The following is a 14,732-nucleotide window of genomic DNA, read 5'->3' as shown; positions in this document are numbered from 1 at the left end:
AAACTATTTAATTTTAAAAATATAATACTTTTAATTAGTTAATTAATTGGAGATATTTTTAAAAAATCACTTTTGATAATACTTTTGAGAACTTTAATTAAAAAAATATATTCAAAAATATCCAGGATATCAAGAGGGAATTGTTCCTTATGAGGTATATAGTTATGATGTATACCTCATAAGGAACAATTCCCTCCTTAAAACGAGAAAACTTGTTCGAAATTGTTTATCATTTCGAACAAGTTTTCTCGTTTTTAATAAGAAACTAAAGGCTATGAGGCACTGATTATATATTAGTGCCTCATAGCCTTTAGTTTCTAATAGATAGCTGGGAAACTTTCTCCAAATGATAAGTTATTCAGAGAAAGTTTCCCAGCTATCAAGATGGAATTGTTCCTTATGAGGTATATAGTTATGATGAATACCTCATAAGGAACAATTCCCTCCTTAAAATCGTAGACATTTTTATACTTATTAATCAACCATTCAAAATCATATTCCTCTGAAAAGTTATTTTATTAAGAATTTAGAAATTTAATAAATATAGAGTTTGAATTTCATACAATACCTATATATTTTCAATAATGGAATTTGAAAACCATTCTCAAAAGTTCTCAGAAAACCTTTTTTTCATTAATTTTAAGAAATCTGAGTATTAAATTAAGTGATAAATTCGTTTGACACTACTTTAATTTTTAAATTCAAAAAATTATATGTGCTTCTTAAAATGACTCAAAAATTTTATTATAAAATAATATATAATATTAAAAATCCCACAACATTTTTTTACTTTGCATAATCGTACTTCCTCGACGATTAATTTCCACTCAATTTCTATCGTTGACCGAACTTAGCATGCAACAGCAAGAGCAATAGAGAATGAATTTCCGCTCGCAAAACTTTCGTGGTGCTCTGTCATTGTTTTGAGAGCTTGCGCTAAGGTGGCAAGTTTTTTTTGCTACACCTAAAATTTTGAAATTTTATCTTTTAAATGCTCATAAGAACATCGATACTTGAAGAGGAAGGATCTAGAGCATTGGCATATTTTGACAAGCAATGGCCCCGCACAAAAGAGAATTGGATGATGCTCTACATAGTAGATGGAAACATAACAAGCAATGTTTCTCAGTAACATATCCATCTGCTCAAACGATCATTCTTCTTATCTAAGAAGAAGGGCAGAATTGATGCAATATGTACTGACATCGGAAAAGAAAATATTGATAAAAAATATTTAGTCTAACAGGCAACCCCGAAGCAAATGGTAAAATTGAGAGGTGGAAATGTAATAAACAGAAATTCATCAAAAGTGACAGCTCTCAATTATTTGACATTTGTAAATTCTAAATTGAATGAGAAAAATGAAATAATACTAAGCATAATACTGTTTCATATTAAGTTCTGTCAAAATGTAAGCTATTGAATTTTTTGAGAGGGAAATAATTGTCGAGGAAGTAAAAAGTGACGCTTTAGGAAATATTATTAGAAATATGATAATAAATATATTTGGAAAAAATATGTTTTTTTTTTCAAAAATTGAAATGTTCATAGAATATTTTGAAATATGTAGGGAATTGAATTCGGTAATATATGATAAACAGGATTTTTAAATTTCAAGGAAAAATAGCTTTTGTGAATACTTTTGAGAACTCTTCTCAAAGATCATGATTCAAATATATTAAGGAGCCAAAATATTAGAGATGAGTTCACAATCAAAATTTTCTCACTTTTCTTCCAAATTGACATCCTTACTCACCACTTTCAAGTTTTTCATACATATATCTTACCCATTCATTTGGAATACGAGGTCTCGAGTTTTCGTTCATTTTTTTTACTTTACAAAACTGTTTATTTTTCAGAATTTTTAAATTTGAAAAAATCCATTCTATATCTGATAAATAATATATTATTTTTCAATCAAAATATTTTGATTATCATCTCAAAAGTGTTCTCAAAACCTAGTTTTTCTTATTTTGGATAATCTTAATATTTATATTATTATAAACTAATTGAACACCATATGTTTTTGTATACTTTTACAAAAAAATTGATAGATTTGTGATACTTTCCCCGACGATAGAATTGAATAGCTTACATTTTGACAGAACTTAATATGGAACAATACAATATTCTAGATTTAATTATAATTAGGAAAAAGTTAGTTTTGAGAGTACTTTTCATAGGCATATAGAATGAAATCTTCTGAAAAATAATATCACATAAACTCATATTATTTTCTAATATATAACTATTTTATATAAAAATCAAATTCAATGATCTTAAAAGCGAATGATAAACCTCAAAATTTACGAATATAATGAGTGGGAATATAATGCTTATCTATCATAAAACCATATGAAATATCAATTTTTGCTTTACGCCTAATTTTTGACGACAATTAGCAAAAAATGTTAAATGTTAACACTCAGTCCATTTGAATATGAAAAATAAAATTGACTTTGATTAAATGTTTTTATTTATCATGCAATTCTTCTTGCGACCAAAGATTTGAATAAAATTTCAAAAAATAAGATAGCTTAAAAATAATATACGGTAGTGTTTACTAATAGATGAATAGTATATAAATTCTATTAAAATGGATTTGATCCAAAAAAATATATAAAATTTGATCATAAATAAAATCGTTTTAAATTACTTCTTCATTTAAATTATAACAATCAAAATCAAGAATTCGAATATAGCGATCCTTCACTTTCAAGCTCTTCTGAACAACTCTCTGAATTGAATACTGAATCAGAAACAAGTTCTGCTGAAGAATTATTTTCTAACCATTCAAATCAAGAAGATTCTGAAAATACGTTATCATCCGATGAAGATCCATATCAAATTCACACAAATACGACACAAAATATTGAAAGAGCAACAGATTATGTCAATAAAAAATATTGAATCTTCAATTTCCAGAAAGATCAATCAACAAATGTTTCAAAATTCTCAATATTTCACAACCGCCAAAAAATTCAATACCGAAATGTCAAACAAAATACGAAGCATTTTACACAAACGAAATTTGGCATGTTGATATTCATTTTCTGAATCATGTTCAAGGTGAATATCTTTACGCCGTAATAGACGATAAGTCAAGAAAAATTTTGGCATGGGCTCATCTTGAAACCAAACAAACAGCCCAAACAAGCCGTGTAATTCAAGAGTGCTTCGATTGCTATGGAAAACCATTCGCAATTTGGAGCGACAACGGTTTGGAGAACTATGGCGTTTTTCAAGATTTATTAAAAAATGCCAATGTCGAATCCATTACTATCATACCTCATTACCCTTACATGAACGGTAAGATAGAACGGTTTTGGCAGAATATAGAAATCGAGAATGTGAGTTGGGAAGATATTCAAAATTTAATCGAGAATTACAACTCAACTCCGCATACAAAATTGCCTCGTAACCCAGCACTTCACACGTGGTATACTCCCAATAAATTTTATGAAGTTGCAGAAAAATTTGATTCATCAAAAGAGCCACTCTGGATAGTTGACGGTGAAGTCAAAGATCTCAGAACCTCCTTACAGCATTTCAGACAAAGAAGGGCAAATTCGGCACATTAATCATACTTAAATTTCATATTTACAGAAAAAAGTCAAGAATTATCGAACTCTCGACAGGTTACAGATGGCTCCCATACACACACACAAAATCTACGAATAAACATTCATTTTTACGTTATTTTACTTTTTTTAAAATTTCATTGTTAAAAGTTTATGGATTTGCAAACTTAATACACAATCGGAAAAAGCCTAATAGGAAATAAAACTACTATCAAAAGAACAAGAGCGGAAAAGAAAGATTCAAAATGTTGAAGTTATTAAATTTATAAATGTGACAAACCATAAGGAAATTACGTAGAGGAATAAAGAAGCCAAGATTGACTTACGAACATTCTACATTTTCAGCCAAAATGGCTAAAAATTGCTCGCAATTGTTCACATTGCGAGCAATTTTTAGCCATTTTGGCTTAGAACTAGGGTCTGCGAGGTACACAGATAGAATCAGTACCTCGCAGACTCTAGTTCTCTATATGGCGCCGAAAAATTTTTGGTGAAATGTCGTCGCATTTCACCAAAAATTTTTCGGCGCAATATGATCCATTTAATAATTAAAACTATTTTGATAATATATGTGTTCGCTCAAAATAAAGTCTTTTTCCATTAACAAATATTTTTGTCATGTAAACTTATAGAGGCAATGGCCGACCAAATAACTGTCACTTTTCAGTTCCCCTCACTTTCCACTTTTCGTCTTACCACAAAAACTCCATTAGATATGAAGGACAAAAAAGCATGTGGATGTCTATATCTCGAAGAGGGTGAAATTACAAATGATTTTCTTTTGAAGATTGATGGAACACACTACAAATTTATTAGGGACATCTACGGAGACAATTTCATCATAACAAGTCTTAAAAAATTCTTCCAGAAGAATCCAGTAAATGAAGAAGTTTTCAGACTTCAAGATGATTGCAGGAACATTCTCAGAACAGCCAATGAAAATGCCTTAAGGTTCATGCTTGATCAGTTGATGCAAGGCAAAGAGGTTGATATTAACCAAATCTTTTAAGAACACCACCGGTACATGTATCACGACTTCAAAAGACGTGCAAGATACCATTATGCAGATATGATTGACAGAAGATACATAAAACATTCCAAAAAGGGACAAAAATAGTTAATAGTTTCAGAATAGACAATTAATTTTTAATTTAAATAATAATTTTGACCAATATATTGAGGAACTTGGTCATTGAAATAGTCATATCTTGTCCAATTTTGATTATTTTGTGGATAATTCATTGTCTCGTCATATGTTAGTTGTTGTTGATAATTTATTAACTCATCATATAAAGGTTGTTGTGGTTGTTGATTTATCATAAGACAAATTACGGAAAGTGAACTCAAACAAAAAGTGACACAATGCATTTGCCAACCAAATAACTTTACAAAGCAAAAACTTAAATTACTTGTCAAGCTTACTATTCTTATTTTAACAATTAAAAAATTAAATTTTATTTTTTATTTAAAAAAATCATCTTATATCATCTGATATATATATATAAGCATTAATATTTCAATGATTCACAAATCAACTTTTTCATTATTTTAAATAATTATAGAATATATACCGACTTTTTGTACATAAATATTTTTAGATTCAATAATGATTTACGGTTTTTTTCAAAACTTATAATTTTCAAATGAGTGGTAGAATCTTCGATTTAATTGATTTAGAATGGTTAAATCAAGCTAATCAACAAATTCAAAGCGGTATTAACGTCGAAACCGTTCTCCAAAATGTCCCTTTAACAGATGGAAGAATTCTTCCCACAATATCACATAAAACTTTTAAAAACGCTCTTAATTTCAATCAAATTGAAATTCCAAAATTACGTACAGGTCCAAAACCAAAAGATCCACCACAAGAATTAATAAATACTGTCCAAAATTTACATAATAAAGTTCAAAAAATAGGAATTTCCCGGGCTTTCGGCCGAATTATAACAGATCGTCAAATGATACTTGAATCGCAAATGCAAAATCAACAAAATATTCAAATTCATTTTCCAATTCCACAATTGTCTCAACGGAATCAAAATTCAGAGTTTGATTACAGTTCTCCTGACATTTCAAGTTCATCTGAACAGTTATCATCAGAAATCTCTTCAAATTCCGACGATTCATCAGCCGAAGAATTATTTTCATCAAGTCCAAATTCAATTGATACAGAATCGGATATAAATTCAGAAGATGACCCATATTCAATACGCACAAATACAACTTCAACATTTGAAAAAACTACAGATTATTTTGACCGTAAATTATTGAACATTCAATTTTCCGAAAGAACTGTTAATAAATGTTTCAAACTTCTCAATCTTGCACAACCGCCAAAAAATTCAAAGGCAAAAGGTCAAACAAAATACGAAGCTTTTTACGTTAATGAAATATGGCATGTAGATATTCACTTTTTAAATCATCGCCAAGGTGAATATCTATATGCCGTTATTGACGATAAATCACGAAAAATTTTGGCTTGGTCACATCTCGAAACTAAAGAAGCGGCACAAACAAGTCGTGTCATTCAACAATGTTTCGATGTATATGGCAAACCGTTTGCCATATGGAGTGACAATGGGCTTGAAAACTACGGTGTTTTCAAAAATTTATTAAAAAATGCAAACGTCGAATCAATCACGATAATACCACACTGCCCTTACATGAATGGCAAAATCGAAAGATTTTGGCAGAATATTCAAGTTGATGAGGTAGCTTGGGATCAAATTCAAAATTTAATCGAAAATTATAACGCAACACCACATACACAGTTACCAAAAAATCCAGAAATACATACCTGGTTTACACCAAACAAATTTTATGATATCAGCGAAAAATATGATACCACCAAAGAACCCCTTTGGAAAGTTGATGGAGAAATTAAGGATTTGAGGATTTCTCTTCAACATTTCCGCGAGAGGAGAGCCAATCAAAGAAATTAATTCGGTAATATTTTAAAATCGAAAATAAAATCTAATTTTTAACACAAATTAACAATATCGATTACATCTTCTTACTAAGCTCAGTCAGATTAATAAGAATAAACACTTACTTTTTAAAACATTTACATATTTTTTTTCTTCGTTACAGAGATACGCAAGTTGCAGAAGAAGCAGCAACTGTAGTACAGTAATTTGACACTCCGAAATCGAACATTAGTGACTTTGAGTAGATTTTGAATTTAATATAGATCTTGATTTTTAATAACCATCATAGCAAGAGCTAGTTGGTGAATGGTATCCGCGAATTTCGGCTTGAAAGTTGGGAAACTTTGTCCGAATGTTAAACTATTCGGACAAAGTTTCCCGCTGTTTGCGAAGGAATTGTTGGCTATGATGTACTGATTCATGATCAGTGCATCATAGCCAACAATTCCTTATACAAAGTTCAAAAACTTGGGTGCAATCAGTTCTGATTGCACCCAAGTTTTTGAACTTTCTCGAGGGAATGAAAGGTAAGAGATATCCATTTCCTTTCACCTTCGTTCTCAATAATTAACTTATAAATTTTTTAAAGCAAAAAAAGTCTTGTTGTAAACAGAAATTCATCAAAAGTGACACCTCAGAAAAGCTAAAATATTGAATTTTTGGAACTTTTGATAGAGCACGTTTTTAAATATTAATTAAAGTAAATGTATATTTTGTAAAGATTCTTTTTAATAAAAAATAAAATTTTGAAGAAGAACACAAAATCTTCTGAAAAATAATATCACATAAACTCATATTATTTTCTAATATATAACTATTTTATATAAAAATCAAATTCAATGATCTTAAAAGCGAAGGATAAACCTCAAAATTTACGAATATAATGAGTGGGAATATAATGCTTATCTATCATAAAACCATATGAAATATCAATTTTTGCTTTACGCCTAATTTTTGACGACAATTAGCAAAAAATGTTAAATGTTAACACTCAGTCCATTTGAATATGAAAAATAAAATTGACTTTGATTAAATGTTTTTATTTATCATGCAATTCTTCTTGCGACCAAAGATTTGAATAAAATTTCAAAAAATAAGATAGCTTAAAAAATAATATACGGTAGTGTTCTTATATACGAAAAAAAGAGATCTGACATTGTGTCAGATCTCAGTAAAAGTGACATTTACATGTCAAAAAAATAGAATGAGTTTAAGTAATTAAAATTGAGGGTGAGAGTAGTATTGTATGAAATAATATCTCTCACCCTCCAATTCATCCTATGGCGCCGAAAAAATTTTGGTGAAATGCGACCACATTTCACCAAAATTTCTCGGCGCCATATAGAGAACTAGAGCCTGTGAGGTACTGATACTATCCATGTACCTCGCAGGCTCTAGTTCCAAGCCAAAATGGCTAAAAATTGCCCGCAATTGTTCACATTGCGGGCAATTTTTAGCCATTTTGGCTTGGAATTGGAGGGTGAGAGTAGTATTGTATGAAATAATATCTCTCACCCTCCAATTCATCCTATGGCGCCGAAAAAATTTTGGTGAAATGCGACCACATTTCACCAAAATTTCTCGGCGCCATATAGAGAACTAGAGCCTGTGAGGTACTGATACTATCCATGTACCTCGCAGGCTCTAGTTCCAAGCCAAAATGGCTAAAAATTGCCCGCAATTGTTCACATTGCGGGCAATTTTTAGCCATTTTGGCTTGGAATTGGAGGGTGAGAGTAGTATTGTATGAAATAATATCTCTCACCCTCCAATTCATCCTATGGCGCCGAAAAAATTTTGGTGAAATGCGACCACATTTCACCAAAATTTCTCGGCGCCATATAGAGAACTAGAGCCTGTGAGGTACTGATACTATCCATGTACCTCGCAGGCTCTAGTTCCAAGCCAAAATGGCTAAAAATTGCCCGCAATTGTTCACATTGCGGGCAATTTTTAGCCATTTTGGCTTGGAATTGGAGGGTGAGAGTAGTATTGTATGAAATAATATCTCTCACCCTCCAATTCATCCTATGGCGCCGAAAAAATTTTGGTGAAATGCGACCACATTTCACCAAAATTTCTCGGCGCCATATAGAGAACTAGAGCCTGTGAGGTACTGATACTATCCATGTACCTCGCAGGCTCTAGTTCCAAGCCAAAATGGCTAAAAATTGCCCGCAATTGTTCACATTGCGGGCAATTTTTAGCCATTTTGGCTGGGAATTGGGGGTGAGAGTAGTATTGTATGAAATAATATCTCTCACCCTCCAATTCATCCTATGGCGCCGAAAAAATTTTGGTGAAATGCGACCACATTTCACCAAAATTTCTCGGCGCCATATAGAGAACTAGAGCCTGTGAGGTACTGATACTATCCATGTACCTCGCAGGCTCTAGTTCCAAGCCAAAATGGCTAAAAATTGCCCGCAATTGTTCACATTCCCATCTTTTGTTGGTAAGACGAAGAATATGAAATAAATTATGAAGAAGATAATGATGAATAAAATATCACTTTTTATATTTTTGACACGTAAAGTTGTCACTTTTCTGTCAAACTGTTTTTATCGTTTTCGTATATAACAGTGTTTACTAATAGATGAATAGTATATAAATTCTATTAAAATGGATTTGATCCAAAAAAATATAAAACCAAAAATAATTGTTATAATTTAAATGAAGAAGTAATTTAAAACGATTTTATTTATGATCAAATTTTATATATTTTTTTGGATCAAATCCATTTTAATAGAATTTATATACTATTCATCTATTAGTAAACACTACCGTATATTATTTTTTAAGCTATCTTATTTTTTGAACTTTTATTCAAATCTTTGGTCGCAAGAAGAATTGCATGATAAATAAAAACATTTAATCAAAGTCAATTTTATTTTTCATATTCAAATGGACTGAGTGTTAACATTTAACATTTTTTGCTAATTGTCGTCAAAAATTAGGCGTAAAGCAAAAATTGATATTTCATATGGTTTTATGATAGATAAGCATTATATTCCCACTCATTATATTCGTAAATTTTGAGGTTTATCATTCGCTTTTAAGATCATTGAATTTGATTTTTATATAAAATAGTTATATATTAGAAAATAATATGAGTTTATGTGATATTATTTTTCAGAAGATTTCATTCTATATGCCTATGAAAAGTACTCTCAAAACTAACTTTTTCCTAATTATAATTAAATCTAGAATGTTGTATTATGCTTAGTATTATTTCATTTTTCTCATTCAATTTAGAATTTACAAATGTCAAAAAATTGAGAGCTGTCACTTTTGATGAATTTCTGTTTATTACAGTCTGATTTTTTTTGACAAGTAAATATATAGGGAATTTATCCGACCAAATAAGTGTCACTTTTTCGGTTCACCTCACTTTCCGTAACTCGTCTTACAACAGATTAAAGTCAATTAAATCAGCACTTTCATTTTGCATATTTGGTAAAGTTAATGGACTATCACCTAAATAATCTCTTTGTGTGTGGTGTACGGAAATAATTCTCCAAAAAGTGACAGGAAAGTGACACAAAACCTTTTTGGCGAAAATTTGAATACTTATAATTTAAAAATAAAAAATGAGTTAAAAATTGATTTAGAAATTTATCATATATATAATTTGGGAAAAATATAATTTCTCTTGAAAATAAAAATTTAAATATTGAATTTTTTTTCGGCGCCATAGGAAGAATTGGAGGGTATGAGATACTATTACGTACAATAGTACTCACGCCCTCCAATTCCTAGCCAAATGGCTAAAAATTGGGTGCAATTTTTTACATTGCGCCCAATTTTTAGTCATTTGGAAAGGAGTTTATGCTTTTAGAGCATAGCATTTAATAGTAGGCCCCCATGGCTTAAATTTCGTTTCTAAAGCTACGAAGCCTTCTTGCAATTATGAACAATTGCAAGAAAGCTTTTGTTGTTCAGTGAGTGAATTGTTGCCTTGGAGATACTGAACCATATTCAGTATCTTCAAGGCAACAATTCCTTTCACGCATTTGTGTTTTTAACACTTTTTCGTTTTTTATTAAAAAATTAAAAATAATCTTTTTAATTTAAAAATTGAGAAAAGAAATAAATTTTTGAAAAATAAAAAATTAAAATGGTTTATTATATAGATCCAAGGTGATGTGATTTTTGCATCCATGGGATGGACGATACACCCAAAGTGTCACCTTTTTGGGATAACATGAATTTTAAATATCATGAGAGTTCTGCAAACCATATGCACAATATCTATTCAGCCTGACTTCTTGTATATATGAGTTAGACTTCTTAAATATTGTGCTTGGGGCGATATAAGTATTTCCGAGATTACCATCGTGCTCTATAGTATGCTACTTCTCCCTGGTTCTAGCTCAGTTCCAAGGATATTGGCGTTCAAGGATTTGGCAAGGTCCTTCCGAAGTCTCTCATTCGATGAGAGATTTCGGAAGAATCTTGCCTTAAAGTACTCCAACTCTTGTTCTTTTGTTCCTAAATAGTGAGAAAAGTTATTTGACTACTTAAGGTAGAGATTATCCGAGGTCCCTCATTTGATGAGAGGCCTCGGATAATCTCTGCTTTAAAATTGTACACTTGTAGTCCATGAGAGTGTAAGTATACATTGATAGGACAGCTTTCTTCTGAAGTCTTAGATTTGATGAGAACCTCAGAAGAAAACTGTCATATTTTATAGTAAAAGGAGTTTCAGGAGCTCCAAAGCTCCCTTTCGTAAGGATTAGGAGCTTTGGAGCTCCTGGTTCGTAGATGTGTTTCGCATCTTTCATCAGCAAAGGACATTTACCATCTGGGACTCTGTTGATGGAGACTCAGGAGCTCCAAAGCTCCCTTTAGTAAGGATTAGAAGCTTTGAAGCTCCTGGTTCGTAGACGTGTTTCGCATCTTTCATCAGAAGAGGCCCAAATGGTAAATAGCCTCTGCTGATGAGCTTCAGGAGCTCCAAGACTCCCTCTCGTAACGATTAGGAGCTTTGTAGCTCCTGAAGGTAAGGTAGGATTGCTCTGATCTCTAATCAGTAGATGCCATGCCTCATTATGAACTCTACTGACAAGAGATCAAGAGCTCCAAGGACTCCTTTTTTAGTTAGTGGCGTTCTCACCATTTAGTAGGATTGCTGATCCTACTAATGAAGTGATCACTTAGTATACGTTTTGAATAAATTGAATTTTTTTTAGAATTTAGTATTTTTTATAGACATCACATGTATATTATAAATACATAAATATATTCTTTAATTCAAAAAATTCAATTCGGTTTTGGGATGGGCATCCCAGCCCCAAGTATTCAATTTTATTCAATTTTTAAAGAATTTTGGGTTGGGATGCCCAGACCAAAACAAGCTTTATATTTTGATGTGTAGATACGTATGTGTGCATCATTGTTGTGTGTATATATTATGTTTTTAATGAAAAAAAATCTGATTCAAAAAAATTATCACTAATTAGTTGATAATATAAAGAAAAAATAGATAAATTGTATGTTTTGAGAGTATTTATCCACATTCACTCATATGAATTTCATTAAATAGTGTCTTTTTACTCCCAAATTTATTTTGAATTATTGAAATCAAAGAAAAAAAATCAGAAAAATTTCTCGAAATTTTTATTTTCAAAAAAAATTTGGATTTTATATTGAAAACTGACACTGGGAGGACGATAGGGCTGGGATTGGAGATACCCCGCTCACTTGGGAAAAATACGGATCTATAGTTTATTATATAATTTTCCATTAAATTTTTCAATCAAAATCGAATAAAAAAATTCCCGCCCATATTGTCACTTTTTGGGGAACTATTTCCGTATGTGATAAAAGGTAAAACATTAGCAATAATTAAAGAAATAATTAAAATATCACAAAATGACCCATATTGTCATATGTTAATTTATATAAATCGTTCTGGCACTGTTTCAGATTCAACTTTTGAATCATTAAAGAATTATATAATTTAGTGAAAAAAGAACATTTAGAAAATCGAATAGTTGATAAATAGACTATGGAAATGTTTGAAACATTGCAGATTTCTGACTATTCTAAAGATTTCTAACATACACTCATATTTCTTGATGATGTAGTCAAATATTCTTTAATTTAAAAACCGAATTCTAAATTCAATAAATGGTTAACGCAATGTAGACATATACAATGTAGTTTCTTCTTAGCAGTTCAATTCTTTAAAGCATTAAGTACAAATATTAAATCAAACTTGTCAACATTATTTATATTTTCAGGTTTTAGCAGACAACAATTAAATGTGATGTTATATCAAGTGAATTTACCAATGACTATAAATGAGTTATATTGTCAATATCAACAATTAGGTGAACATGGAAAATTAGTCGTTGATCTTGTAAAAGGTGATATCAAGTTTGTTCAATAATATTAATTAATTTTAATTTTTTTATGTATTGCACGAAAACTCGGTTGACTTCACTTATCATAGCATTATATAAAAACCATGAGAAAAATAATAGACAGAACAAATTTAAGAAATGATTAATTATAAGATACATTACAATACAACGTTGTTTTCCTTCATCTGGTATTGTTTATGATATAGCACTCGAATATCACAAAATATAAACCAATTTTAATTAGATGAATTAAGTTAGGTAACTATTTTGTTTTATGCACTAATTAAATAACATTTGATTATATACATTTGAATCTTGGACGATAATATGCTTTCTAATAAACTTTGTCGTTCAGGTAAACAATTTTATAAATCGCTGATATTGTATATACAATTTTAATCAAACAAAATATAATTATAAAAATTATTTTTCTTCAATCAAAAACATCTTCTAATTTTTGAAAGCAATCACATTTAAGTAATATTTTAAATATTAAAGGCATATAAACTCATCACCAAGACCATATTTATTAAATAAAGTTTTATTTACACCATCAATCATGAGATTTAATTCTTGATTTGGTGGACAAGTATGTAATAAATACATGACCTTGATATAATCTGCATATGTTTCTGCTAAATCACTCATATTTTATTATAATATTAAAATATTTTATTATTTGACACTTTTATGTCACTTTTTTAATTTTTTAATGGCGCTTCCTAAAATTTACCTTATCATTCCTAATGAAGTTGATTTAATATTAGCAGACATTGAAAGAAGAGCAAAAAGGAATGAAGATATGACATTAGAAGAGTACTCAACGTTGATTAATAACTTCAATAGTCCTGATTGGAACGGAATCTACATTGCAACAATGTATGAAAAAACATTGAATAAATACGAGAACGATTGGATTTCATCAATACGTTACAATCATGATTATACAAGAAAAGCAAAGTCGATTTACACAGTCTTGATGTAGGAAAGTGTTGTGCATGAAAAATAGCCTGACTTCACTTTTGACAAAAAGTGACACTATTTCTGATGATTTTGTCATTTATTTGTCAGATTTATAAATGGATAATAATGCTGTAAATCAGATATTAATTTGTAATAAACAGAAATTCATCAAAAGTGACAGCTCTCAATTTTTTGACATTTGTAAATTCTAAATTGAATGAGAAAAATGAAATAATACTAAGCATAATACAACATTCTAGATTTAATTATAATTAGGAAAAAGTTAGTTTTGAGAGTACTTTTCATAGGCATATAGAATGAAATCTTCTGAAAAATAATATCACATAAACTCATATTATTTTCTAATATATAACTATTTTATATAAAAATCAAATTCAATGATCTTAAAAGCGAATGATAACCTCAAAATTTACGAATATAATGAGTGGGAATATAATGCTTATCTATCATAAAACCATATGAAATATCAATTTTTGCTTTACGCCTAATTTTTGACGACAATTAGCAAAAAATGTTAAATGTTAACACTCAGTCCATTTGAATATGAAAAATAAAATTGACTTTGATTAAATGTTTTTATTTATCATGCAATTCTTCTTGCGACCAAAGATTTGAATAAAATTTCAAAAAATAAGATAGCTTAAAAAATAATATACGGGTGTTTACTAATAGATGAATAGTATATAAATTCTATTAAAATGGATTTGATCCAAAAAAATATAAAACCAAAAATAATTGTTATAATTTAAATGAAGAAGTAATTTAAAACGATTTTATTTATGATCAAATTTTATATATTTTTTTGGATCAAATCCATTTTAATAGAATTTATATACTATTCATCTATTAGTAACACTACCGTATATTATTTT

General features: G+C 29.7%; 4 protein-coding genes across 4 annotated transcripts, besides 24 other annotated features; 3 read left to right on the top strand and 1 right to left on the bottom strand.

The window, feature by feature from the left end:
- The first annotated feature begins 1,286 nt into the window (after positions 1 to 1,286).
- Positions 1,287 to 1,323: a mobile genetic element.
- Positions 1,287 to 1,323: a terminal%2Cinverted (terminal inverted repeat of Banshee-A3 transposon ID:TVAGG3_0132880).
- Positions 1,324 to 1,385: 62 nt separating this feature from the next.
- Positions 1,386 to 1,426: a mobile genetic element.
- Positions 1,386 to 1,426: a terminal%2Cinverted (terminal inverted repeat of ISTv3 transposon ID:TVAGG3_0132870).
- A 654-nt stretch (positions 1,427 to 2,080) lies between these two features.
- Positions 2,081 to 2,122: a mobile genetic element.
- Positions 2,081 to 2,122: a terminal%2Cinverted (terminal inverted repeat of ISTv3 transposon ID:TVAGG3_0132860).
- Positions 2,123 to 3,302: 1,180 nt separating this feature from the next.
- Positions 3,303 to 3,581, top strand: TVAGG3_0132850 (uncharacterized protein; the record flags this gene model as incomplete). The annotated part of the gene is made up of 1 exon (XM_051224006.1): positions 3,303 to 3,581. The coding sequence occupies one exon, from the start codon at positions 3,303 to 3,305 to the stop codon at positions 3,579 to 3,581; it is 279 nt and encodes a 92-aa protein (XP_051108992.1).
- Positions 3,582 to 4,296: 715 nt separating this feature from the next.
- TVAGG3_0132840 (uncharacterized protein) lies at positions 4,297 to 4,590 on the top strand (the record flags this gene model as incomplete). The annotated part of the gene is made up of 1 exon (XM_051224005.1): positions 4,297 to 4,590. One exon carries the CDS (start codon positions 4,297 to 4,299, stop codon positions 4,588 to 4,590), a length of 294 nt encoding a protein of 97 aa, XP_051108991.1.
- Positions 4,591 to 5,225: 635 nt separating this feature from the next.
- Positions 5,226 to 6,520: a mobile genetic element.
- Positions 6,521 to 6,530: 10 nt separating this feature from the next.
- Positions 6,531 to 6,563: a mobile genetic element.
- Positions 6,531 to 6,563: a terminal%2Cinverted (terminal inverted repeat of LTR63 transposon ID:TVAGG3_0132820).
- Positions 6,564 to 6,835: 272 nt separating this feature from the next.
- Positions 6,836 to 7,045: a mobile genetic element.
- A 64-nt stretch (positions 7,046 to 7,109) lies between these two features.
- Positions 7,110 to 7,147: a mobile genetic element.
- Positions 7,110 to 7,147: a terminal%2Cinverted (terminal inverted repeat of Banshee-A3 transposon ID:TVAGG3_0132800).
- A 653-nt stretch (positions 7,148 to 7,800) lies between these two features.
- Positions 7,801 to 7,909: a mobile genetic element.
- Positions 7,910 to 8,050: 141 nt separating this feature from the next.
- Positions 8,051 to 8,159: a mobile genetic element.
- Positions 8,160 to 8,300: 141 nt separating this feature from the next.
- Positions 8,301 to 8,409: a mobile genetic element.
- A 141-nt stretch (positions 8,410 to 8,550) lies between these two features.
- Positions 8,551 to 8,659: a mobile genetic element.
- A 140-nt stretch (positions 8,660 to 8,799) lies between these two features.
- Positions 8,800 to 8,908: a mobile genetic element.
- A 120-nt stretch (positions 8,909 to 9,028) lies between these two features.
- Positions 9,029 to 9,090: a mobile genetic element.
- A 693-nt stretch (positions 9,091 to 9,783) lies between these two features.
- Positions 9,784 to 9,820: a mobile genetic element.
- Positions 9,784 to 9,820: a terminal%2Cinverted (terminal inverted repeat of Banshee-A3 transposon ID:TVAGG3_0132730).
- An 816-nt stretch (positions 9,821 to 10,636) lies between these two features.
- Positions 10,637 to 12,233: a mobile genetic element.
- Positions 11,041 to 11,292, bottom strand: TVAGG3_0132720 (uncharacterized protein; the record flags this gene model as incomplete). The annotated part of the gene is made up of 1 exon (XM_001299545.1): positions 11,041 to 11,292. One exon carries the CDS (start codon positions 11,290 to 11,292, stop codon positions 11,041 to 11,043), a length of 252 nt encoding a protein of 83 aa, XP_001299546.1.
- A 207-nt stretch (positions 12,234 to 12,440) lies between the features above and the next one.
- Positions 12,441 to 12,842: a mobile genetic element.
- A 746-nt stretch (positions 12,843 to 13,588) lies between these two features.
- Positions 13,589 to 13,861, top strand: TVAGG3_0132690 (uncharacterized protein; the record flags this gene model as incomplete). Its single annotated transcript, XM_051224004.1, has 1 exon — positions 13,589 to 13,861. One exon carries the CDS (start codon positions 13,589 to 13,591, stop codon positions 13,859 to 13,861), a length of 273 nt encoding a protein of 90 aa, XP_051108990.1.
- Positions 13,862 to 13,990: 129 nt separating this feature from the next.
- Positions 13,991 to 14,027: a mobile genetic element.
- Positions 13,991 to 14,027: a terminal%2Cinverted (terminal inverted repeat of Banshee-A3 transposon ID:TVAGG3_0132680).
- Positions 14,028 to 14,732: the final 705 nt, after the last annotated feature.

This window comes from Trichomonas vaginalis, chromosome IV, assembly GCF_026262505.1.
Source record: "Trichomonas vaginalis G3 chromosome IV, whole genome shotgun sequence".
NCBI classification, from domain to species: Eukaryota; Parabasalia; order Trichomonadida; family Trichomonadidae; genus Trichomonas; species Trichomonas vaginalis.
This window is presented reverse-complemented; position numbering and strand designations above follow the sequence as displayed.